At 40.3% G+C, this 27,606-nt stretch overlaps 2 protein-coding genes across 11 annotated transcripts in view; both read right to left on the bottom strand.

Moving 5' to 3' along the window:
- The window catches only part of LOC119783783 (deleted in malignant brain tumors 1 protein-like), a 63,585-nt gene extending 53,731 nt beyond the window's left edge, over positions 1-9,854 (bottom strand). For all 3 annotated transcript variants that reach the window (XM_038285459.1, XM_038285461.1, XM_038285460.1), the window contains exons 1-8: positions 9,778-9,854; positions 9,481-9,546; positions 7,634-7,714; positions 7,337-7,402; positions 6,067-6,132; positions 1,692-1,753; positions 806-908; positions 655-699 (exon numbers count right to left, since the gene is read on the bottom strand). In XM_038285459.1, the coding sequence (XP_038141387.1) occupies positions 655-699; positions 806-908; positions 1,692-1,753; positions 6,067-6,132; positions 7,337-7,402; positions 7,634-7,714; positions 9,481-9,546; positions 9,778-9,793 (505 nt within the window). In that variant the 5' untranslated portion in view covers positions 9,794-9,854. The remainder of the gene's footprint in view (positions 1-654; positions 700-805; positions 909-1,691; positions 1,754-6,066; positions 6,133-7,336; positions 7,403-7,633; positions 7,715-9,480; positions 9,547-9,777) is intronic.
- LOC119783782 (deleted in malignant brain tumors 1 protein-like) overlaps positions 1-27,606 on the bottom strand; it is a 143,752-nt gene that overhangs the window by 84,136 nt on the left and 32,010 nt on the right. The window lies entirely within an intron of this gene.

Below are 27,606 nucleotides of genomic sequence, written 5' to 3'. Positions count from 1 at the left end.
ATATCGACATGATGGTTGAGCGGTGACCAATTAGAAAGTTAAAGAAAGGAAAGAAATGATTATTTCATCATTACTTGCTGTTCTTAAATCTAACTGTTTAAACAAGCCTGTTGTTTCTAATAACTAAAAGTTAATCAATAAATCAATTTTTCTATTATTGAAAAATCTTTTTGTATAATGTCCAACCTCTACAGTAATATTTGATGCCTTTAATAACCTCAGGCTCCAAACAGGCACATATCTATCGTTATATAGCGAGTATGGAAAAATTAGATGCAAGTGAAGATTAATTGTATTTTTTTTATTTATCTGTTCATCTGTTTTTGCTATGTTTAAATTTCAGTGTTGAAACACTTCTTCAAAAAATATCAGGTTTTCAAATTTAATTGGACAGTGTTTAAATATTTGGATGAAATTGAATGATTTGCTTTATAAGTTAATGTTTGTTTTGTTTTTTTTTATTTTTTTATTTTCTGTCTCTCTAATATAAAAGCAACAACACTAACCCAATATTACAAGCTACAGGCAAACACCATGGTGCATTTTTGTCAATCGTCATATTACCATTATTCTGTCCCTGTATGATAAACATAAACAAAATCAAAAAGGCTTTCTCATTAAAAGTTCTCTTTATAAAACTAAATAACAACATACCCATGGTGGTCTCCTCAGCTGTTTCAGTGGTTAATCCACAGTAAGCTGCATGAATGAGAGCATAAAGGGATGTTTACATCATAATATATTTCAACAATAAGTTGTTAAATATGGATGCAGAAATGATTGACTGTGCAGATTTTGCACTTACAGCCATAGTCAGGGCAACAATTTCCATTCCATCCACATGAGTAGGAGCAGGAGCAGCTTCCCATATCATTTCCACAGTTGTATTGGCATGAAAGTTGAGCTGAGTAAGGAGAAAGAAGAGGTGAACCAAGTGAAAAAAATAAGGCAAAAACATAATTTGACATGTAGCCTCCCTAACTGCAATATGTACGTTCAAGTCTCCACGGACTATAAAAAAAAAAGAACGTGTTAATTTCCTGATGGTGTTGAATTAAAATTTACAATTGTTATAAATGGGCTTAACTCAACACATTAGTATTTAATAGTTTAGGATTAAAGAAATATTTATATATTGGTACAGATTTGGCCTATTGACTGCTCAAATGACTTAGAATTAGACTCAACTTTACTTTTCCCTTGGGATTACTCCTTCAGGGAAATTCTGGTTCCAGTAGCTTATATAAAGTAAAAAAGGGAAGAGATGAATTAAGATGCCATTAAAGATAAAACGACAACAGACAATATAAAAACAGTTTACATAATACAAAAAAGCATTAACAAAAGTTGTAATGTCCTGGAATGGGATGCTCTTTCAGGAGGTGTCATGTTTTTAAATAATCCAGTTAATGATTTAAGTTAATCACCACATTACCTGCTGAATATTTCAATAGTTATGGTTAATCCCATTCGTTATCACAGTCCTAATCCATTCTGGTCCTAGAATGTGTTGTGATTCTCCACAATGAATGTTTTCACAGACAACTTTTTATTAATTTGATTGTTAAACTGAACTTGACTGAACTGTTTTATTACTAGGATCAAACTTTATGAATTTCATCACAGAATCAGAATGAATCTGTGCTCTTCTGTGGTGTGGTGAAAATACAACAGAGATAAATTGTCAAACCTGATGTTGTCATTTCTGGATAATGGCTGGTTTCTGGTTCTTCACTGGTGTTATCAGGATAAACTGAAACACAAGTAGGGATGACAGAGTTACATTTCACAGTCATTTACTCCAGTTATGCAGTATCTCTTTTTCAGTTGTAACCACCAAGCTGTAATAACAGGGAGATACAGGCGCTGATTCACACTTTGACCTGTAGCCTCACTAACAGCAGGATCCAAGTCCAGGTCTCCACTGAGAGGAAAAAAAAAAATTATCTGCTACTTTCCTGATGATAGTGATTTAAATTTAGAATGTTTATAAATGAGCTTAACTCCCTGCATAATTATTAAGCAAATAGTTTTTCTTTTACATCATTTTCTTCAACAGAAAACTATTATAACCACATAACGTTAATTCTTTTTCTTTTTTTTTTTTTTTTTTTTTTTTTTTTTTTTTTTTTACAGTGTCCTGTCTGGCAAGGTGGCAATAAGAATAATTGTCTTGATGCCAAAAGGAGCCCAACAGATTTTACTTTCACAAGTGTAGCGGTATCGCAATTGCCATACCGCTCCACTTGTTTCATGTATATAAATTGCTTTATTATAATTATGCAGGGAGTTTTACAGTTCATATGGACACTGCAATGTAAGTAGAGCAGAAAAACAGAAGAAGAAGAAGGAAAAAGAAAAAGAAAAAAACAGGACAAAAGATGAAAGAAAGAGGAGATAGGAAGGAGACAATGACAAAACATTTTCAGTCTGCTTCAACACCTGTAATGAGATGGAGAAAAAAAAAAAAAAAAAAAAAGAACAGCACAACCAAAAAACATGGTACGAGATATACAATAAAGCAAACACCTTGAAACTATCACTAAAGTAATATTATTAAGTCTGACATGTACTCTGTGTTACCTGAAGATATGAATGTGGGGTTTCTGTTTGGAAGTGAATCTCTAAGTACCTGAAGCCTAGTACCTGTAGTTGTTTGTGAGGGTGAACTTGTGCATGTAAAGTTTTAACCATAGAAAAAAATGCTCAATAGTGGTTGTGGAGAGCCGGAGAGGCACACCCCCCAGAGCACTGAGTCCAGCGCCGGGAGACCCAAAGCCCCAGGCGCCCAAGGGGACCCCAGAAGCGAAGGCACCAAGGCGGGGCCAGCCCCGGAAATCAGACCCCACCAAGGCAGGAGGAGAGACAGCCACGAGGAAGCCCCCCAGCCGCCGCCATGCCGGCGCCCCGGGGAGCCGCGGGGACGAGTCCGCGGGCCCCGCCGGCAGCCGGCCACCCCGAAGTAGGGCCGGGCGCCGAACACCAGCCCCCCCACGGCGCCAACCGAAACGCCCCAGCCCCACAGAGCACCGAAACACGCCCCGCCCCCCCGCACCAAGCCCCGGCGACCGGCCGCAACACCCACCGCGACCGCACCACCAAGGAAAACACTAAGGCGGCCCCGCCCCCGGCCGGGGCCCATGCGCATCCGCCGCGAACCGGCCACGAGCGCCGCGGGACCCCCCCCAAAACGCCCCCCCCGGCCAAAAGCGCAGCCCCACCCCACCAAGACCGATGCCAACAGCGCGCAACGAAACACACCGCGCACAGAATCAGCCCGAGAGCAGAAAAGCCGCCCGGCGCAAAACCGCAAGAGGAGCAGACCGCAGCCGGCGCAACCACCCCCCCCAGCAGCCCGAGGGGCAGCACAAAGCCAGAGCGGAGCGAACCGCGCCGCCCCCCCACCGGACGATGCCAAAGCAGCCCAGCCACGTCCGCCACCCCCCCCCCGCAGCCCGCACCAGGCCCCGACACGCGGCCAGAGCAGCTCCGCCGCCCCGGCCCCCCACCACGCGCCGGTCATAGCCACCCCAGGCCCCCACCCCGCCCCGCAGCCCCACCCGCAGCGATCAGTGGGAACAGAGCAGCCCCGCCATGCCTCCAGGAGGGAAAACCCACCCGAATACCCAGCCAGCGCAGCCAGCCCGCCCAGACCGGCCCCCCAACACTACCCCCGCCGGAGCCGCCCGGACCCCCACACACCAGCGGCGCGCCGCCAGCAGGACCCCCACCCAGCAGGCCCGCCTGCCCCCCGAGAAAACAGACATGCCAAACCCCCCAAAGAAAAAAAGAGAAAAAAAAAAAAAAAAAAAAAAAGGGGCCCCCACAATGCGACAGCGGACACCAGACACCGACCCGCCCGCAACCGCTCCCCCCCACCGAGGAAGAGAAAAAAAAAAAAATAAATAACAAATAAATAGGTAAATAAATAAATTAATTAATAATTACAATTAAAATAAATAGGCAAGAGGAGAAGTGCGAGCGGAAAAACCGGAGCCCAAAACAGGACCCAAGACCCGCACCCCACCATGCCGCGCAGCTCCCCCCCTCCCCGAACCGATACCACAGAACCGGCACAGGAAAGAAACACCGCCCAGGAACCGGCATCGTAGCGAAGGCACCGGCACCGACCCCGAAAATCCCCGAACAACACCCAGCCCCACCCCGAAGCGGATCCAGTCCCAGGCCCCAGGGATCCGAGGCCCCAAGGGCACCCCACCCCCAGACAGGAGCCCCAGCAAAGCCCCGGCCGGCCGGGGCCAGTGGAGAGGCCGCCAGGAATGAGCCAGCAGTCCCCCGGGCATCCACCCCCAGCTCCACCAGTGCACCGGTGAGCCCCGACGCCAGCCAGCAGAGGGAGAGCAGGACGGGGGGAATGGGCTCCGCACTTAGCGGAGACTTGAGATGTATTTGGGAGAGGGTGCGGTTGAGACCCCAACCTGGGAAAGAAAAAAAAAAAAAAAAAAAAAAAAAAAAAAAAACACACCATCTCAATCATGCCTTCCCTCCCTAGTGCCCCCACTCGTACCACAGGAAAAAAAAAAAAATAAAAAAAAAATAAAAAATTGAATAAAATAATAATAATAATAAATAAAGAAAATAACAACGCAGACACACATTCACACATAACACTCACATCCAATAATACCAGGACCAAAAACCCGGTGACAACGGTGGTCGGTCCCGGGACTATCGGATGACCCCATAAGTGAACCTAAAATCCGGATGTGAGGGGAGGGGAGCGGCGACACCGCCACACCAACCCATCTCTTTCCTGCTTCAAGCCCGGCCCCCCACCCCGCACACGGACCGGACCACCCCCCGCAAGAGCCCCCCCCGGGACCGGGGCCCACCCATCCCCCGCCGGCCACCCAACCAGAACCGCCCCCCCCCCCCCCCCCCCCCCCGAAAAGAACAAAAAAAAAAAAAAAAAAAAAAAAAAAAAAAAACCTTCAACCAGGCACTTCATGCCCCTCCATCCAACCTTCTTTGGGGAGAGCAGAGGTGACAGCCCCGCCACCAGCAGGCCACCTAGGCCCCGCAGCCAGCCCCAGCCAAAACCACGGACCAGGTGGCCCGCTCTTCCTCCAGGCCCCAGACTCCAGGCGGCAGCCGGAGAACAGGGGTGTGAGAAGACCCCGATCCTCACTGCGCCCGCTCGAATGTGGTGTTGTTGCTCAATTTTCAAATTGCTCAAGCTAGATATTTGCCCCAAAGAGTTTTAAGTAAATATGAGAGGGCCCTTCTTCCAGACTCTTGCTTGTTGTTGGATCATGATCTCTAACCTCAGATGGGCCAAGTGAGACCTTGGATGGATGGATGGATGGATGGATGGATGGATGGATGGATGGATGGATGGATGGATGGATGGATGGATGGATGGATGGATGGATGGATGGATGGATGGATGGATGGATGGATGGATGGATGGATGGATGGATGGATGGACATTAAAGATACTAAATCCAATGCTTAATTATTGCAGTTCCATTATTTTTCCCATTTATACAGGTATGTATAGATACTAACACTTATTTTGCTTTGTTGACGACAATTAAAGACTTAACAATCACATAGCAAAAGGTGTTTAATGGGACTTTTTTTTATTAAGTTAACCAGGTGAAGCTAAAACTATGCCATTTAAAGATTCTTGGATAGACAATATTTACAGAAGTTTTGCAAACCCAGGTGAAAATGTTTATATTGTTGGTACGGTTTTGGCTTCTTTGCTAGTTAGAATGGGATTCTCTTTCAGCAGATGTCATGTTTTAAAATAATCTAGTTGGTGATTTAATTTTACCACCATATTAGCTGAAGATAATTTCTATAGTTATGGTTAATTCCATTAGTTATTACAGCCATAATCCTCCTGATCCTAGAATGTGTTGTGATTCTCCACAATATATATTTTAAAGACAATTTTTGAAAATAAATTTGACTATTAAACTGAACCTGACTGAAGTGCTTCACTACTAGGATCCAACTGCAGGAATATAATTACAGAATCAGAATGTATCTGTGCTCTTCTGTGGGGTGGCGGGAATAAAACAGAGATAATTGTCAAACCTGATGTTGCTGTCATTTCTGGATAATGGCTGGTTAATGGTTCTTCACTGGTGTTATCAGGATAAGCTGAAACACAAGTAGGGATCACAGAGTTACATTTCACAGTCATTTACTCCAGTTATGCAACATCTCTTTTTGAGCTGTAACCACCAAGCTGTAATAACAGGGAGATACAGGCACTGATTCACACTTTGACCTCTAACCTCACTAACAGCATGATCATAGTTCATGTCTTCACTGACTGAAACAAACTGAATGTGCTTCTTCCTAAAGGCGTTAAGTTAAAATTGAGAATTTTTATAAATGGGCTTAACCAAACACATTAGAATTAAAAAGTTCTTCAGTCCTTCAAGAGACAATTATTATCACTACATAACTTTAATTCCTTTTCAAATTGCTCAAGCTAGATATTTATCCCAGAATGCTTCAAGCAATATGAGAAGGCCCTTTGTCCAGGCTATTTCTTGTTGTTGGATGATTTAGTTTAACCTCAGATAGGACAAGTAAGACCTTTGATGGATGGATGGATGGATGGATGGATGGATGGATGGATGGATGGATGGATGGATGGATGGATGGATGGATGGATGGATGGATGGATGGATGGATGGATGGATGGATGGATGGATGGATGGATGGATGGATGGATGGACATTAAAGATACTAAATCCAATGCTTAATTATTGCAGTTCCATTATTTTTCCCATTTATACAGGTATGTATAGATACTAACACTTATTTTGCTTTGTTAACGACAATTAAAGACTTAACAATCACATAGCAAAAGGTGTTTAATGGGACTTTTTTTTATTAAGTTAACCAGGTGAAGCTAAAACCATGCCATTTAAAGATTCTTGGATAGACAATATTTACAGAAGTTTTGCAAACCCAGGTGAAAATGTTTATATTGTTGGTACGGTTTTGGCTTCTTTACTAGTTAGAATGGGATTCTCTTTCAGCAGATGTCATGTTTTGAAATAATCTAGTTGGTTATTTAATTTATCCACCATATTAGCTGAAGATAATTTCTATAGTTATGGTTAAATCCATTAGTTATTACAGCCGTAATCCTCCTGATCCTAGAATGTGTTGTGATTCTCCACAATATATATTTTAAAGACAATTTTTGAAAATAAATTTGACTATTAAACTGAACCTGACTGAAGTGCTTCACTACTAGGATCCAACTGCAGGAATATAATTACAGAATCAGAATGTATCTGTGCTCTTCTGTGGGGTGGCGGGAATAAAACAGAGATAATTGTCAAACCTGATGTTGCTGTCATTTCTGGATAATGGCTGGTTAATGGTTCTTCACTGGTGTTATCAGGATAAGCTGAAACACAAGTAGGGATCACAGAGTTACATTTCACAGTCATTTACTCCAGTTAAGCAGTAACTCTTTTTGAGCTGTAACCACCAAGTTGCAACATGTCATGTTTTGAAATAATCTTGTTACTGATTTAATTTAACCACCATATTACAGTTAGGAATTTAATTCCAGAATCAGACAGTATCTGTGCTCTTTTCTGGTGAAGCGGGAATAAAACAGAGATAATTGTCAAACCTGATGTTGCTGTCATTTCTGGATAGGTTTGGCTCCAAGTTTGGATGGTTTCTGGTTGTTCACCGGTGAAATCAGAATAAGCTAAAACACAAGTAGGGATGACAGAGTTACATTTCACAGACATTTACTCCAGTTATGCAGAATCTCTTTTTGAGCTGTATCCACCGAGCTGTAATAACAGGGAGATACAGGCACTGATTCACACTTTGACCTGTAGCCTCACTAACAGCAGGATCATAGTTCATGTCTTCACTGATTGGATAAAATTAACTGCAACTTTCCTAATGGTGTTGATTTTAAATGTAGAATTGGATAAATTGGCTTAACTCAACACATTAGTTCTAAAAAAAATAGTTATCCTTTTATATTTCTTTCTTCAAAAGACAAATGTTATAACTACAAAATTTAGATTCCTTTTCAAATTGCTCAAGCTAGATATTTGCCCCAGAATGTTCCAAGCAAATATGAGAAGGCCCTTTGTCCAGGCTATTTCTTATTGTTGGATGATTTAGTGTAACCTGAGATGGGACAAGTAAGACCTTTGATGGATGGATGGATGGATGGATGGATGGATGGATGGATGGATGGATGGATGGATGGATGGATGGATGGATTCAATGCTAATATTATTGCAGATTCATTAATATAGTCCCATTTATACAGGTATGTATAGATACACACAATTATGTTGCTTTTTTTCGACAACTATTAACGGCTTAACAATCAGATAGCAAATGGTGTTTAATAGGAGCGTTTTTTTAAATGACAGTTAAGCATATGACACATGGAGATTAATGAATAGACGATATATGCAAAACATTTTTAATCCAAGATAGAATAAAATGCTCACAATTTTGGTAAAGTTTGGATCATAGTTCATGTCTTCACTGACTGAAATAAACTGAATGTGCTTCTTCCTAAAGGCGTTAAGTTAAAATTGAGAATTTTTATAAATGGGCTTAACCAAACACATTAGAATTAAAAAGTTCTTCAGTCCTTCAAGAGACAAATATTATCACTACATAACTTTGATTCCTTTTCAATTGCTCAAGCTAGATATTTGCCCCAGAATGTTCCAAGCAAATATGAGAAGACCCTTTGTCCAGGCTATTTCTTGTTGTTGGATGATTTAGTTTAACCTCAGATAGGACAAGTAAGACCTTTGATGGATGGATGGATGGATGGATGGACGGACGGACGGACGGACGGACGGACGGACGGATGGATGGACATTAAAGATACTAAATCCAATGCTTAATTATTGCAGTTCCATTATTTTTCCCATTTATACAGGTATGTATAGATACTAACACTTATTTTGCTTTGTTGACGACAATTAAAGACTTAACAATCACATAGCAAAAGGTGTTTAATGGGACTTTTTTTTATTAAGTTAACCAGGTGAAGCTAAAACTATGCCATTTAAAGATTCTTGGATAGACAATATTTACAGAAGTTTTGCAAACCCAGGTGAAAATGTTTATATTGTTGGTACGGTTTTGGCTTCTTTACTAGTTAGAATGGGATTCTCTTTCAGCAGATGTCATGTTTTGAAATAATCTAGTTAGTGATTTAATTTAACCACCATATTAGCTGAAGATAATTTCTATAGTTATGGTTAATTCCATTAGTTATTACAGCCGTAATCCTCCTGATCCTAGAATGCGTTGTGATTCTCCACAATATATATTTAAAGACAATTTTTGAAAATAAATTTGACTATTAAACTGAACCTGACTGAAGTGCTTCACTACTAGGATCCAACTGCAGGAATATAATTACAGAATCAGAATGTATCTGTGCTCTTCTGTGGGGTGGCGGGAATAAAACAGAGATAATTGTCAAACCTGATGTTGCTGTCATTTCTGGATAATGGCTGGTTAATGGTTCTTCACTGGTGTTATCAGGATAAGCTGAAACACAAGTAGGGATCACAGAGTTACATTTCACAGTCATTTACTCCAGTTAAGCAGTATCTCTTTTTGAGCTGTAACCACCAAGTTGCAACATGTCATGTTTTGAAATAATCTTGTTACTGATTTAATTTAACCACCATATTACAGTTAGGAATTTAATTCCAGAATCAGACAGTATCTGTGCTCTTTTCTGGTGAAGCGGGAATAAAACAGAGATAATTGTCAAACCTGATGTTGCTGTCATTTCTGGATAGGTTTGGCTCCAAGTTTGGATGGTTTCTGGTTGTTCACCGGTGAAATCAGAATAAGCTAAAACACAAGTAGGGATGACAGAGTTACATTTCACAGTCATTTACTCCAGTTATGCAACATCTCTTTTTGAGCTGTAACCACCAAGCTGTAATAACAGGGAGATACAGGCACTGATTCACACTTTGACCTCTAACCTCACTAACAGCATGATCATAGTTCATGTCTTCACTGACTGAAACAAACTGAATGTGCTTCTTCCTAAAGGCGTTAAGTTAAAATTGAGAATTTTTATAAATGGGCTTAACCAAACACATTAGAATTAAAAAGTTCTTCAGTCCTTCAATAGACAATTATTATCACTACATAACTTTAATTCCTTTTCAAATTGCTCAAGCTAGATATTTGCCCCAGAATGTTCCAAGCAAATATCAGAAGGCCCTTTGTCCAGGCTATTTCTTATTGTTGGATAATTTAGTGTAACCTCAGATAGGACAAGTAAGACCTTTGATGGATGGATGGATGGATGGATGGATGGATGGATGGATGGATGGATCTGAGTTCAAGTCTTTACAGACTTAAAGAACTGAATATGCTTCTTTCCTGATGGTGTTTAATGTAAATTTAAACAAAAAAAATATTAACTCAACAAATTAGTATTTAAAGGCTTTGGACGTCATCGATTTTGGCCCTTTCCCTAAGTAAAGCAAGCCTCCATATGGTCTTTGCAGAAATTCCCCCTCCACTACTCAACACATGCCTCAAAGCCTTGACTCATCTCATAAAATCACTACTTTCTTATTTTTTTTCCCAAATCTTCAAAATAAAAATAACAACAAAATCTAATTTCTTTATTTTGTTGGGAGTAACCTAACACATAGTTTCCCCATTCCATCTACACCAGTTGTGACAATAAACTTTTAAAAATTTCACTGTTTGTCATGAGAATTATCATGTCCTACACCAGTTATCCCTACAGTGGTGGGAAAAAAAATTGAAATTATTCATCAAACCTGCTGTTGAGGTAATTTCTGTATAAGGGCTGGTTCCTGGTTGCTCGCTTGGAGTATTACAGTAAGCTGAAACAGACATAGGAATGACAGAGTTAAATTTCAGACATTTACTCCAGTTATGCAGCATCTCTTTTTGAGTTTTATCCACAAAGCTGTAATAACAGGGCGATACAGATACTGTTGAATTCTATAACCTGTAACTAAAAGCAGGATCCAAGATTCTACAGACTGAAATACATGTTTATCCTTCTGATGGTTTTGGAATATCTATTAATTGTTGTTGTTAATGTTTTATCATTATCTCCCTTTTATCTCCTCTTTCTTTCATCTTTTCTCCTTTTCTTTCTGTTTTTCCTCTTCTGTTCTACTTACCTTGCAGTGTCCATATAATCTGTAAAACTCCCTGCATAATTATAATAAAGCAATTTATATGCATGAAACAAGCACAACACTATGGCGATAGCCGTACTGCTAAGAATATCTATTAATTGGTCTAATTCCGATTAGTTGTAAACCAATAGTTTTTTCAGAGTATAGTTTTTCACAAGTATTTTTTTTTTTTATGTTGTTTCTCTTCTGTTCTTATCACCTATAATGTTTTTGCAAAGATACAGATATTAAGTGAAGCACTATGGTTACAACTACAATGATACACTCATAGGCTTCTCTTTTGAACTTTGAACTACTGTAAGCAAATTGCCAGACAGGACAAGTTGATCAAAATAAGGACTGTAATCTGTGACATCACATCACTGCTTACTTGTGTAATCATCACAGCAGGTCCCACTGTATTCACATCCTGAGTGGCAGGAACAGTTTCCAGCCTGGTAACCACAGTTATACTGGCAGGAGCTTTCACCTTCAGCAGCAAAGCCAGAAAATGTTGTTGAATTGGCAACATCTGCCATTTTGCAAAGATTGACCAAAGCCACAATATCTTACCAACAATTGTGTAGCTGGCATAAAATCCTTTTTTGGTAATACTGCCATCAGTTCTGAAATGCACTGTTACATAGGAGCCAGTGGAGTGATAGACATCGTATGACGTTTCATATGAGTTGCAGAGTTGCAACACCCTCCTGCTGTTGGTATTGTAGCCATCATGAACATCAACCCAATCCCAATGACACTCAGTGCTGAAACAAAAAGGCAATATAGAAAATTAAAACTACTGAACATCCAGTTAAAGAAGTTGTACATATTTAATATTCAGGACATTCACTTACACTAGATTAAAAATCTCCAAACGAATAAACTGATTGCCAGGTCTAATGTACCATGTACAGTCTAGGTTGTTTTGGTAGTTGTTTGGATAGTTGGGACTTTCAAAATTGCCACTGCTGCCATACAGGTACCCGCCACAGGATACTAGTGAAAACAATAACAATGAAAACAACACTTTATTAACCTGCATAATGGAGACCTTTTCAAAATAAGCAACATTTTACCCTTTTGGATACATGTTTACTGCATATTACATATTTACACCATATTACATTTTTTAATCATCATATCATCTTTATTGTATCCCTTTATAATAAATGTATACATAATGAGATACATGTTTTCATTAAAAGTTAGATTTAAACAAAGAATAACATCATACCCATGGTGGGCTGCTCAGAGGTGTCAACAATTACTCCACAGTAAGCTGCATTAATCAGAGCATAAAGGGAGGGATGTTTACATTATGATATATCTCATTAACAAGTTATTAGATATTGATGCAGAAACAGTTGATGGTCAATATTTTGTACTCACAGTTGTAGTCATAACAGCAGTTTCCATCCCATTGACATGAGTAGGAGCAGGAGCAGCTTCCCATATCATTGCCACAGTTGTCAAGACAGGAAGGTTGAGCTATGACACAGAACAGAATAATCACTTTATTCATCTATGTGTGTTCTATTGGCTATTCTAGCTGTTTTGCATAAGTAGAATCCTGCGAACTCCCAAAAAATGTGTTTCACTGTAACTATATATTATTTAAAAAAAAGACCAAGCAGTGTATAATATTGTCTCATTTCTGAAAAAAGAAGCAAAAGAAAAGAAAGTGTGAAATGTGTTTATATTACTACAGAAGCAGCTGCAGTTTTTTGGGGTATGTCTAAAACCTTTCTTCATGTAGAGACTTAAGTTTTAGCCAGTCCTCTTTGTTACATCTACAGTTTTGTCAGACTAAAAGGAGACCCTCTCTAAACATTATTTCTCAAGAGTTTCCAATTTTTTTTTCTTGGACTGAGGTCTGCTCATTCTAACTCGAAATACATTCCAAACAATTATTTTGTAGCTCCTGCTACATTTTTCGCTTTGCCATTATCCCAAATTTTACGTGTTTTTCATATTGCCCTTACTTTAGCTACCGTTAAGAACTGTTTGGTGAACAAATGGATGTCCTGGCAAAAGATTCTCAGGGCTCCAGCTCGTCCGAAGCTCTTCTAGCTTAATTCTCTGAGAAAGGGCTGTTAAATCCGGTGGGTTACCATGTCATAAGGAGCATTTTGCCATACTGTTGTGCTTGCAATAGTTTAAATGGTGAGTGCTTAATTGTATTATAATCTAATCCTGCCTTAGTCTTCTATGTGTCCTTATCTCAGTGTGTGTTACCGACCTTCAAGATACTGTAGTTCTCTAATTGTCATCAAACACATAACTGAAGCTTTCAAAGACAGGCTGGAATAAATAATCTCTTTAAAATAGAGGTGGACCCTGTTTAGTAATTAGAGACATCTCACGATAGCTAGTGATGCAAGTTTTGTACAATAAAATGAAATGAGAGATGAAAACAAATGTTTTCATATACCTAAAGCTGGACCATATATTTATCTTACATTTTGTAAACATTAAACACAATTATGCATTACTTTCCTTGATCCAGGAGTCCAAGAGCCAAAGCATTTTTCCAAGGTATTTTCCCAAGGTACTATGAAGAGTACTCGAGTTGAGGTGGGATGCCATCCCCCTTCTTAAAAATAAATCTTAAAAATCTTAAAAATCACTCCCCTTCTTAAATGACCATCCACCCATACAAACCCCTGCAACATTTTATTACTGAATGTGAAAAAGTTCTACTATACATATTAACCGTAATGGCTATAACATTTCGTGGGCTGTGGGATTATGAGTAGCCTGAGCAAATAACATTAGCTCAAAGAAGTAACCTACCATTAATGTGAAGCTGATCCCAGTGGGAAAATTCTTCCCCTGCATTTGGCCCTAACTATGTGGGGGCAGTGATAGCCATGCCAGTCCAGGGACTGACTACAGTTCTACTGTAAGGTGCTTTGGTCAATGTCAATGACAGCGTATCTGACATGTAACAACTATACCGTGCATATTGCTCTAGGTTAACATACTATATTAATTAGGCTATGTATGCATCCCAAAAAAAAAAAAAAAATCCAACATCCAACCATGACTATAAAGGTGTCTCTTTTGTTTGTATTTACAAAATAAGATTATTGCTATGAATAAAGATCTGAGAAATTAATCAATGTTCTTCTATTAAAAGCACTGAGAAGATGGTCTTACGTGTGGTAGGATAGTCGGTGCCGTAATCACAGTACGCTGCATAAGACGGAGATAAAAAGAGTTCTTACTATAATTTCACAGCAGTGTTTATTGAGAGCTTTAATGAACAATATCAGCAAAGAATCTGTTCAGGTTGCACTTACAGTAGAAGTCATCACAACAGTTTCCATAGTATTGGCAGGAGCTGTAGCAGGAACAGCTTCCAAGGTCGATTCCACAGTTGTAGCGGCATGATGGTTGAGCTGGAACACACAGGGTGTTTAGGTTATTGTTCCCTATTGACAGAAGTGGTAATGGCCTCAACTTCACAGGTGGATAAAACAGTTGTATTTATAAAGAAAGCGGAACTGAAACAGTTTAAGACTGAGGTTTAACAAGGCCAAACTGTTGATTAAATTAAGTTATATTGTTGAACCTTGTACCTGCTTCTGTATAATATATGGTAGTCCAACCTGGAGGATATAAAGAGAATGTGTTAGTCATAGCATGAACAATAATCCAAAAACATATCGCTATGATTTACACAAAAAATGCTCATTTATCAAGATACTTATACCAGAAATCTATGTTCTAAAGAGAAAGTAAGGATCTAAATGCTAAAATACATTAAATAAGTGAATGTTATCTGTACTCCTTTTGCAAAGAGCACACAACAAAGACACACAAGAGCGCTCATGGTCAATCTGTTCCCCAACTTCCTGCCTGATTCATGTCCTGATCACTGCAGCTTATATAGTCAGCAGCCAGCTGGTTACAGCACTCATAAAAAAGTGGATGTCACCAAACACCTTAATGAAATATTATCTTGTTCAACTTGGTATGAGAAACCCACACTTGGTTCAATATAGTAAATGGTGATTAAATAAATTATTTACTGTATGCTTCAGGATGTGTTCAAATGTAAATACTAGGACTAGAGCTACAGTAATGGGCGGGTCTGTGATGCAGACAATATGACGAATAGAAGTTTAGAAGATCAGTCTTGAATAAAGTTTGCAGCATAAATGGAATTTATAAAGATTCTCAAAAAATACAAAAATTTGTTGCTTCAGGCAAACATTTATTAAACACAGTTTTAAACAGTTTGGAAGCAGCCACATCTACATGCACATATTCAAAACAAAATGTTTTGCTCAGACCAGAGATTTAATATTTCCAAACTATCATATGTGTTAATTTAAAAAATAATAAAATCATGGGTTAAGTAAATGTAAAATGTAGTCTATTAGAGGGGGGAAAAGAAACCTGAACCATCCTGGTCCTCTGAGAATCATAAATGCCTCCTAAGCCTAACAACTGATTGCTCTACTCTTTGTGTTAACAACTCCTTGTTAGCATTTGCCAAAACTGATAAGGGTTCTCGGCATGACCAGTCTGTCTAAGTTAATGCCACAGTTTCCCAATTGTTTTTAACTCTGAATAGAAATTGACCAGAACTTTGACTTTTACTTAAGAAATGTTCATTTTGTTTTGTCTTGCTTTAATTTATTTTCTAACCATTCAGAATTTAACTTGTTGTTTTCTGAAAGATGCTCTATTTCCATAATTTGAAACAGTTGTCTTATCAGTAGTCAGATCACCAAGACTTTTAGGAAAAACTTACATCGAAATGGCCCGCATTTCACAACAGAAAAAAGAGAGTTTGCAGAACTCTTGTCCCTTGTATGGAACTCCAATTTAAAGATTTAAGTATTAACAACTCACCAAACTGTTTAAGAGTACATAACTGGCTTGCTTAGTTGAGCAAACAAATTGTATTGTCTCAAATGTCAATCATTTAAATTCTAAAGTTTAACCAACTTTAATTACTATTTTAGGCCAAAAACTACAAATTGACTTTTTTTGCAGGATCCTGCTATCGATGATTCTAATAATTGATTAATCTTTGTTTTTTTGTCAATCAACTTATTTTAAAAGGGTTTCCTCAATAAACAAACATATTGAAGTAAAAACTAATAACTTCAAAAAAAACAAAACAGTGCAGTTTCATTCACTTATACAGGTATGTATAGATATATATATTCTTGAATAGACAATATTTACAGATCATTTTTAATCCTAAATGAAAATGTTTATATTATTAATACAATTGAGGCTTATTTATTGTTCAGAATAGGATGGTCTTGCAGCAAGTCATGTTTCGGAATCTTTGCACTGTTGTTAATTTGATTTTGTTTGATTTAATTACCACATTAGTTGATGATTATTTCAATAGTTCTGATAAATCTCATTAATTATTTCAGTCCTATTCCTTTCTGGCCTTAAAATTTGTTGAGATTCTCCACAATGAACTGGAAAGTTTTGTTGGACAAACAGATCTGTTTGCTTTATTTTTGTTTGATCACCTTTTTTTTGTGGTACCTGTAGGTTACCGTTACATGTTCTCATTCTCATTTACTGTAATACAGGTTTTTACTTCCTCTTAAAGAGGAAATAAACCCCCTCATGTTGAATCAGGTGCACATTTTCCATTGTAACACCAGTGATGTAGTCTCTAAAAGTATATTGTATTATGATATATAATAATAGGATGGCATACTAAGAGTGGAACATATGTATTTTGTTGGATTATTTCCCACATAATGTTTGCAGCTGGAATAATTGGAGGGAGAAGAAGCAGAAGTTATTGAGTCACTGAAACTGAATAGGAGAGACATGATGCTCAACAGTTTTCAAATGAGGTGACACATGGGTGAGCTCTTCCTAAAGATTGAAAAGGAGAACAAGAAATATCCTGATGCTTTTAAAGAATCCAATTTTATTAAAAAAAAAAGTCATACAGCTAGTCCTCTTCATCTTTCTTCTTTGACGAAATTTATTTAACGTTAATAAAAACTTGGTAGTGGGGGGGGGAGTGGCTCCGGGCCGGCGCGCGTCGGGGGAGGTGCTTCGGCCGCGGAGGTGCTTCGGCCGCGTGTTGGGGGCTTGTGCGGGCGGCGAGGGGGAGCCGGCGGACGCGGCTATGCTGCTCTGGCTTCGTCCGGTGGGGCGTGGTTCGCTCCGCTCTGGGTCTGTGCTGCCCGTGGGCTGCTGGGGGGGGGGTGGTTGCGCTGGCTGCAGTCTGCTCTTCTGGTGGTCGGGCGCCGGGCGGCTTTTCTGCTCTTGGGTCAGTTCTGTGCGCGGTGTGTTCCGTTGCGCGCTGTTGGCGTCTGTCTAGGTGGGGTGGGGCCGTGCTCTTGGCCTGGGGGGCGTTTTGTGGGGGTTCCACGGCGCTCGCGGCCGGTTTGCGGCGGATGCACGTCAGCCCCGGCTGTGGCCGCGGCCGCCTGTGTGTTTTTCGAGGGTGGTGCGGTCGCGTTGGGTGTTGCGGCCGGTCGCCGGGGCTTGGTGCCGGGGGGCAGGGCGTGTTTCGGCGCTCTGTGGGGCCGGGGCGTTTCGGTCGGTGCCGTGGGGGGGACGGTGTTCTTTGCCTGGCCCTACTTCAGGGTGGCCGGCTGCCGGCGGGGCCTGCGGTATCCCCAGGGCGCCGGCATGGTGGCGGCTGGGGGGCTTCTTGGGGGCTATCTCTCCCCCTCCCTTGGTGGGGGTCCGATTTCGCTCTTGGGGTCCTTTTGGGCACCTGGGGCTTTGGGTCTCCGGGCGCTGGACTCAGTGCTTTGGGGGGTGTGCCTCTCCAGCTCTCCACAACCACTATTGAGCATTTTTTCTATGGATAAATGTTACATGCACAAGTTCACCCTCACAAACAATTACAGGTGCTTGGCTCTAGGTACTCAAAGATTAACTTCCATACAGAAAGCCCACATCCGTATCTTCAGGTAACACAGAGTACATGTCAGACTTAATAATATTACTTTAGTGATAGTTTCAAGGTGTTGATTTATTGTATGTCTCGTACCATGTCTTTCGGTTGTGCTGTTCTTTTTTCATCTCATCTCATTTTTCACAGGTGATGAAGCAGACTGAAAATGTTTTGTCATTGTCTCCTTTCTCTTCTTTCTTTCATCTTTTCTCTTTCTTTTTTCCTTTTCTTCTTCTGTTTTTCTGCTCTATTTACTTTGCAGTGTCCATAAAAACTGTAAAACTCCCTGCATAATTATAATAAAGCAATTTATATGCATGAAACTAGTGGAGCTATATGGCAATTGCCATACTGCTACACTTGTGAATGTAAAATCTGTTTGGCATCAAGACAATTATTCTTATTGCCACATTGCCAGACAGGACACTGTTAAAAAAAAAAAAAAAAAAAAAAAAAAAAACTTGGTAGTAACCTGCTGTTGATCAAATGAAAAACTTCCAAACAGCATCTCCTAGGGGTAAATATATATATGTTAGACAAACCACAATTATTTATTTCAAAGGTAATCTTCAGATCTACCTAAATGTGCCTAAATGAGAAAAAGCTGGTCATTAGACTTTTAGGTAAATGCAAAACAGTTGGAAGAAAATTCAACCCTTTTTTTCCTTGAAAATCTAAATATATGTGTTTGGTGATAGGGGGACCTTGCTATGGTGTAGGCTGGCCAGTTGGCTCTGTGCGACTATTAATCACAAGGTTTACCGCATGTGTGTGTGCTTGTGTATGTAACATTTCTCTAGAAACACATGCTCAATAGTAATTTTAAGTACGTAGTCAAAGACTTGACCCCCAGGAGAGAAAAGATCAAAGCCGCAGACATTCAAAGGGCCCCCAGGGCATGGAATGCCAAGGATGAACCCAGGAGAGTGACCATAAAGGTGATCCCCTTCATCAGCGTGGATATGAGCCAAAGACACCAGCCAAGACCAAGGCAATATAGGGCTTACCTGAGAAAACTGATACACTGATGTACTAACTGCTTTAGACACAGCAAAGCAACGCAGGATCCAGGTGTTTTACACATACACATCCACACAGATTAATACTGTTAGCTGCGGCTATTAGTAAATAAATCGCTGATTTTTTACGAGGACAGTGATTGTCAGAAGTGTCAGGTACCACCTGGGGGAAGCCGTCTTCCAGCCTCAATGCCCCGTTTAGAAGTTTAAGGGAGTGAGGACTTTGAGGTCCCTGGAGGTCAGCGGGAGGATCAAAACAAACCATTCTTTTTTGAGACGGTGAGATAAATCTTTTGTGGGGGGGGGGGGGTTTATTTCATGGGCCTCACCATGATCGGCTCTCCCCATCCCTTCTCATGCCGGGGCTCACCTGTGGACTTGTCACTGCGGCTCCAGGGGGCTCCGGCATTGCAGTGGCTGGGGGACTTCCTCGGGGCTGTCTCTCCTCCTACATTGGTGGGGGTCAGATTTCCTGGGCTGGCCCCTCCTTGGTGCTCTTGGGATCCCTTTGGGTGTCTAGGGCTTTGGTACTCCTGGCGCTGGACTCAGTGCTCTGGGGGTGGTGCCTCTTCAGCTCTCCACAACCACTATTGAGCATTTTTCCTTTTGATAAACTTGCACATGTGCACTCTAACAAACAACTACAGGTGCTTGGTTCCAGGTACTCAGAGATTCTCTTCCATACAGAAAGCCCATATTCTTATCTTCAGGTAACACAGAGTACATGTCAGATTAAATAATACTACTTCAGCGACAGTTTCAAGGTGTTACTTTATTGTATGTCTCGTACCATTTCTGTTGGTTGTGCTGTTCTTTTTACATCTCTTTGCAGGTAATGAAGCAGGCTGAAAATGTTTTATCATTATCTCCCTTCTATCTCCTCTTTCTTTCATCTTTTCTCCTTTTTTTTCAGTTTTTCCCTTGCCCTTGTGCTCTCAGAAGGTTTTAATGGGGACGCTAAACGGACGCTAAACAAAATAACTGACAGAATGAGCAGCTAAGATCTCGTGAGACCTGTGCCTAAGTAGAATGGTGACATACATGTAGCTCAAAACAAATCCACTCAGGTAAGTAAAAGCCAATAATTGTAAATTAAACAAAGTCAGGTCTAAACTTTAACAATTGTCTCATATTTTTCGAGGGAACAAACTGGAAGACGAGACCCTGACGAACCTGGAGAGCTACCTGAACGAGTATTTTGACAACATTGTAATGGGGAAGCCTAGGAATCCCGCATCCCCAGTGACGCCTTCTACCAAACGTTGTTGATCTAGTTCAACCAGTGCTGCTTCTACTTCTACATTGTCTCCAGACAGAATCTACAGCGACCTCCTGGAATCCATCGACAAAAAGCTAACCAGCCTGGACGCCCGGCTCGCCTTGGTAGAAGTCCTGCATAAGGAATTTCAAGCTCTGACAGAGTCGCTAGAATACAGCCAAGCACAGCTTGCCTCCTTTACCACTGAGAATGAAGAGCTGAAGGGGGAAGTCACGAAGCTCACTCAGGGAATGATCCTGCGAAAATAGGAAGATAAAAGAATCCATTCTGGATATTCAGTCGAGGAGTATGAGAGACAATCTCGTCTTCGCAGGATTCGCGGACCAGCAGGAGGAGGATCCCGAGGCGACAATCCGTGAGTTCATCCAGAAGCTAAAAATTGCGGCGGATCAGGTAAAAAACATCACCTTTCATCGCATCCACCGGCTCGGAGGTAAGAAGCCTGATAAAACCCGTCCTAGACTAATCGTAGCTAAGTTCGAGCATTACAAACAAAAAGAGCAGGTCAGGAGTCAGGGCAGAGAACTGAGAGGAACAGATTTCAGTGTTAATGAGCAGTTTCCAAAGAAAATCCTAGATCGTGGCCGAGTCTTGTTCCCAATCAGGAGGAAATATATCAGTAAAGGCGTCAGAGCTACAGTAGCAGTTGACAAACTTTATATTAATGTTCAGTTGTTCAGGGATTCTTCCAGTGCTGAAAGTTTATCATATTACTGTTTTGTAGAATGTCAGGGTTATTCCAGATCGGTGTACGACTGCATGGGATAAGTGATAACTTTGTCATTTTAAGAAATTCCCACCATGCTGTCAGGGAAAAGCTGATGTTAATATTTTTAAAACATGAATGCCGCTTCATATTAGAGCTAATAAACGGCAAATCTGAAATTATGATATTACTGCATATTTCCTGTTTTGTGTCTATCCAGGGATTGTATTTTATCCTTTTAGAGATGTATTGTAGTCTCTTTGCTAAGTAGTAGTTTTGGAAGTTAGCTGAATCTAGTCCCTCTCTGTCTTTACTTTTCTTTGGTGTCTTTAAGCTGATACGAGGGGGTTTATCCTTCAAAGAAATTTAGAGATGGAAGAATCTTGAGATTTAAGGTGATGCTTTATTTGGGATCATTGAAAATAAGTAGTTAATTCTAGGTAAGATCATCATTGAGGCTACCCTATAAGAGAGCTCGGAAGCAATTTCCATTTTTCTAGGGCCTCTTCTATGTTTTTTAAAAGAGGGATGGTTAAGTTTTGGTAAATTAGCTAATTTAGATGGCACAGTGATTCCCAAATATTTGATATTTCCTGATTGCAATTGTAGACCTGAGGGATTCTGTAGAGAGCAATTAATTGTAAGTAGTATAGACCAATTTATAGAGTAATCTGAGACTTTTGGGAAAGATTCTAGTAATCTAATTACTGGAGAGAGGCTAGTGTTTGAGTGCAGGAGATAAAATAATACATCATCTGAGTAAAGGCTAATTTTATGCTATTCTAGCCACATTATTTTGTCTGATTGTAGCAGCTAAATGGCAAAAACTGAGGGGGGGAGCGAGCATCCCTGCCTGGTTACATAGGATCTTTGCCTGGCTTAAGTAGGAGACTAGTGGTGGCAGAATTCATATTAACTGGAAATTTGCCATTATCTTGAGTTTTCTGCAGCATTCTGGGGAACGTTGGGGCCGAAATGTTCCAGAACTGTTTATAGAACTCAGTAGGGAACCCGTCTGGACCTGGCGTTTTATTATTTGGCATGCTTTTTTATGCTTCCTGTACTTCAATTGTTGACAGCGGTGAGTCCAGGGTTACTCTTTGACTATCTGATAATTTAGGAAGAGTTATTTTATCCAGAAATTGCTTGACATCATTATCTGATGGATTTAACTGTGATGTGTATGAAGATTTATAGAAATCTCAGAATTCATTGTTAATACCCTCCAGATCCTGTAATTTATTACCAATTAAGTCTGTAACTGCAAATATAGTCGTTTTCTTTTTGTTTATTTTTAGCTGATGAGCTAAGAAACTTCCTGACTTATTGCTATGTTCAAAGTTTTCTATTTTGAGTCTTTGTATGAAGAATGTATTTTGTTTTTCTATATATTTGTTTAATACTAGTTTTATTTTACGGATTTTACCAAATTTTTCCTCATCTAGCGAGCTTTCTAGTAACTTAACTTTTTCCTGTAATTCCTGGATCTTGTTTTGTTCTAACTTTTTTCATAAGATAAGAATGAAATAATTTTACCTCTTATCACTGCTTTACCTCCTTCCCATAGTATAGATGCTGATCTTCCTGATATATCATTGAACTCCAAGTATGATGCCCACTCTTCCTTGAAAAATTTAGGAAATTCTTCATCTTTAAACAGTGATGTATTAAATCTCCAGCTCTTGTTTTGTGGGGGTATTTCTTTATTTATTAGGGTTAAATTTACAGGAGCATGATCACTGACAGCAATAGGATGGATTACAGCATCCGATACGTCAGAGAGTAGGAATGACGGACATTAGAAAAGAAAGTGTATTCCTTACTGTTAGGATGAAGAGATCGCCATGCATTGCAAAGACCAAAATAACATTTAATGATTGCCAACTGCGCTGAGTCCCTGTTGTATTCAACCTGTCTATTTCTCCATTTAGACCAAAGTTGAGGTCACCCCCAATAATTAAAGAACAGTCCCTGTGCTTTGAAAGTGCATGAAAAAGTTTGTGGAAGAATGAGTGGTTGTCAACATTTGGACCATATATGCTGACAATACATAAAGTTTGGTTATGAATAGATAGTTTAATTATGCCTTCTGGATCTATTTTTTTGTCTAATATTGTAAAACTGACGTTTTTGTGGATTAAAATTGTTACTCCTCTTTGTATAGAGTTATGTAGGTATGTAAGGACTTATCACAGTGCCTGGGTTGGAAAATTTCACCTTTACCATCAGTTTGCTTGTTGGGTGACTTCGAGGGAAGCTCTCTGGAGAAAAAAATAGTTTGCATGGCTTTCATGGCTTTTCATTAAGTATCACAAAGAAAAGTATCCTCATGAATTGGAAAAGTAAGGATAAACTCAGTATCCTAGTAAGGATAAAATCACTATTGAGATCTTTTGTTGGATCATATTAATCTTGAGACAGCATCTGCATCCCCATCACACCGATCTCTCTGGGCTCCCTTGATCGGCTCCATCAAAGGATGTAGTGGGGGGCTGTGGGGCGCTGGGGCTGGTTTGGGGGTCCCCGGGTCCTGCGTAGCTCTGGGAGGCGCTCTGGTGGTGCCTGGTGGGTCTGACCCCGGGGTCTGTTACCCCCATCGGGGCGGGGCTTGGGATGCCTACAGTGGCCGCTTGCGGTGCTCTTGGTTCTAGGGTGTCGAACATGAGTTACTGGCCTGCTAGCTGTGCTGCTGCTGGGGGTCTGGGGTCCCTAGGGCTGTTGCCTTTGGGCAGGTGCCCCAGCGGGGCATTGGGGGTTCGGGTTCTGTGGGGTATGCTGCTTAGAATAGGGATGCCCATAGAATAGGGTTTGCACTCTGCTAGTGGGGGGGATGCTCCCAGCCTGGATGCCTGGATTGTCACTTGTGTGGTGAGAATGTTAATGTATGTTGGACTGGCATTGGCCATTCCTGCACAGACTCACACCTAAGGAGAATTTAGAGAGGCCAATTAACCAAACAGGACTTTGGACTGAGGAAGCTGATATTGAGAAAACCCACACATGCTCACGGAGAACATGCAAACTCCATGCAGAAAGACCTCGGGCTGGGAATCAAACCCAGAACCTTCTTGCTGTAAGGCAGCAGTGCTACCCACTGCTCCACCAAGGAGCCCACAAGCATTAATGACATTCAGATCGAATGAATGCAACCGGGCCGTTCAGACACAGGTCTCATTTGAACAGATCAGATTTTTACCGTACACACGACCAGCAGCTATTGCAGTTTTTCTCCATATTACTTTGAAAACACCAAAAAAACATGATAATCTCTTGCTCAGCATACAGATGTACCAGACAACAAGTAAGAAAGGACAGCATCTTTTTATCATTGTGTATGCAGGTTGTTTTATGTCATCTAGCATGTCGCAGTAAACAGACATTGTTCAAGTGACTGCACGTCCACCATAGCCTTTACCTTTAACATGCTTGTCTATATGATTTATTAACCACCTGAGACGACTCTTCTTTGTCTGGCCCATGTGGTACACACCATGTCCCAAAAAGTTCAGTGACAACCTGTAGCCTTTCATATAGACCTACTGACTGATTACATGATTTTTCACACCTATTGTACAAATAAGTTGACACACCTTGATTTACAATGTCCATTGGGTCACAAGTATTTTCTGTCTTTTTTAGAGGTACCATAATTTTTGTCTAGGTCTGTTTTAATTAGGTTATATTTTTAAATTATTCTGTTGACACTATCATAATGTAGTTCTGGCCTGTCAACTAGTTTCGTTTTACGTTCCTCTCTGTCTCCTGCAGTGATTGCCAGCCCATTCCACCTGCACCATTGAAGCCTAACCTCATCAACAGTCAGTCTGATCTTGCTTAACTAATCGTTTAATCAGACAGAGAAAGAACGGTTGATATTTAATAGCCGAGAGCTTTCAATAATCTAGCCCTGTCAAAAAAAATAGCAGGCCTGCAAAGGCTGGGAGACATATTGGAGGAATGACTGTTGATGAGGTCAGGCTTGAGTGGTGCTGGCAATAACCCCAGGAGACAGAGGGGAACGTCAACACAACTAGTTGACAGGCCAGAACTATGATGGAAACATGGTTGAGAGACTATTTGGCCTTTTTTGTTTTAGATTTAAAATGTTTTGTTTTTAATATATATTTTGCATTACTTTTGTCAGATTCTAGGTTATTTTCTGTCCACTATGTATTTTTCATTCGTTTTTCTATTTTTACATTAAATGAGGAGTACCAACAATTTTGTCCATGTGTACTGTATATGAACAGGAGGTTGGAGCTACAATTTGAGGTATTCAGATCAACCATAGGTTGCTTCCTTGGAAGTCTTCTTGTAGCAAACAAAACACAGAAAGAAGCCTATGTGGTGATAGTTTGGCTTTTTCTCTATTTTTTTAGAAATATATTAACTTTAGGTGGGTGCAAAATTGAGAGGAATGCAGACACAGACTGTTTTGTAATGCATTTAATCAGGTAATGAGACAGAGAGAAAAATAAAAGTGAGTAGGATTTAGCATTTTGTTTAAATGAAGAGAAAGATGGATGATTGGAGATTATTGGAGAAGGTTTCTGCTGAATTGAGTTAAGCCTCATTCTGCTTTTCAGGCCCTTCCTTCTCTTTCTCAGGGTCTGCCAAAAAGAAAAAAAAACGTTAAATTAATGTTTTCTTCAAATCAAGAATGCTTCCAGTCATATTTAGAGCAGTCTAGGACATATATTCTAATAAACACTGACCTTTGAGCTGGATAGGACCCACAACCAGAGTTTGGCTCTCATGCTCAGACTCCAACTCCCTGGCTACACGTCTACTGCATCCACGGCGGCAACGGGAATTGAAATCCGAAGCAGGGCAGATCACAACTTTGCACTGGAGGTACACAGAATCTGTCCCTCGCAGGAACTGGAAGGCCCTGAATGAAAAACGGGCCCTGTACTGGGAGCCGGAAATGATTGGCTGGTAGGTCTCATCAGAAGTGCAACTGTGAGAGTGTTAGAGAAAACAGGGAAATTTTACTTTTTGAGAAATAAAAAACAAGCACAAAAAGATTATTTGGTGTGTTACTTTTTTCTTGGCTTACCCATCTCGAACTAAATAATATGGTCTACTCTCAAAGTCGAAAGGTGATGGGGAGGCCACACAGGTGTCCAGGAAGAGAACAAGGCTACTGTCAGGCCTTCTCAAGTTCACTTGAACATACAAGTCCTGGTTGAGATCTACTAGATATGGGAAGTGAGTCACCTGAATGTAAGAAAAATTTAAAATATTAGCATAGCATTTCCAACAAAAATGTTTCTCATGCATTTCAGCACCACCCAAACATACCTGATAATAGAAGCTGCTGGATGTGTAGAAAGCCATTGTTGTATTGAATCGACCTGAACCAATGATGCTGCTGTTCCCCCCATGTTCCACAACAAAATAAATCTGAGACACAGAATCCGACTCCATCAGACAGGAGACATTCATCTTTAGGTAAGACTGACGTGTGATCTCTCCATGGGTGGAGGGCCATGCACGGAGGAAGTTGGAGTACACAATTCGGCCATTGACAAACTGTTGGAAGGAATTCAGGAATCAATCATTTAGATCCTGAAAGTTAAACAACTTCAAAGAATAATAGTGGGAAATGTTCAAATGTTGTTCATGTTTTAAACAATTGTTTACCTGTTTCATGTTTCCACAAGTGTTGAGGGGAAAATTAAAAACCACGTTGTCACTGGAAATCTGTGGCCTGCAGTATGGATCATTAAGGTACAGAATGTGGCCGTCATATCCCAGAGAGTTCAGGTAAGCTCTATTGATGACAATGCTCATGTTGTCTGAGGAGCAGTCAACACTACCTGAAAGAGGATTAGGTTCAATATTTAGTAAAAAAGATTATTAATTAATATTTTCAACCCCCTGAAATATTGTGGCCTAAAGTTCTTTCGAAAAGTGTTCATGGCTCTTAGGGTTTTTCATAGTTTGAACAAACTATATCAAGAATAAATGTTCAGACTATTAAAGTATGAAGTGACTACAGTTTAAAAAAAACTGAGTGCTGCAAATCTGTCTCTCAAAAGACTATCACAAAACACTCCCACAAGGACATGTGATTCAACCCGCTTATGTGCTTGAAGCAGAAGCAGCAGCTTCATGCTTGTCTCCTCCTTATTTGGGGCTGATCCCAAGCCAACTACATCGGTCAGACCCCATGAATGGAAGGTCAGGCAGGTCATAGGAATCTGAACTTTCTGACTGCAAAAGTTAAGTTCATAATCTCAGCAAACAGACTCTGTAATAAAGACTTTCTGTACCATTTTATTTCTGAATTTACAGGACACTTTTAGATGCCAGAGACTGGAGTCTTACATCTGATAGGAACAGACATTAGCTCCCCTGCTACAAGCCAGGCATGCTAAGTTTATCTTAAATTTGAAGCCCCCTCATCTAAGGCAAGCCTCTTGGATTGCATTATTGGTGTGAATAAGACCTAATTTCAAACTCTTCAAGATGGTTGGTTGGTTCTGAAACATTAATCCATGCCAAAATGTAAT

The sequence above is a fragment of the Cyprinodon tularosa genome, unplaced genomic scaffold (assembly GCF_016077235.1).
Source record: "Cyprinodon tularosa strain WSP-4 unplaced genomic scaffold, ASM1607723v1 ctg210, whole genome shotgun sequence".
NCBI lineage: Eukaryota > Metazoa > Chordata > Actinopteri > Cyprinodontiformes > Cyprinodontidae > Cyprinodon > Cyprinodon tularosa.
This window is presented reverse-complemented; position numbering and strand designations above follow the sequence as displayed.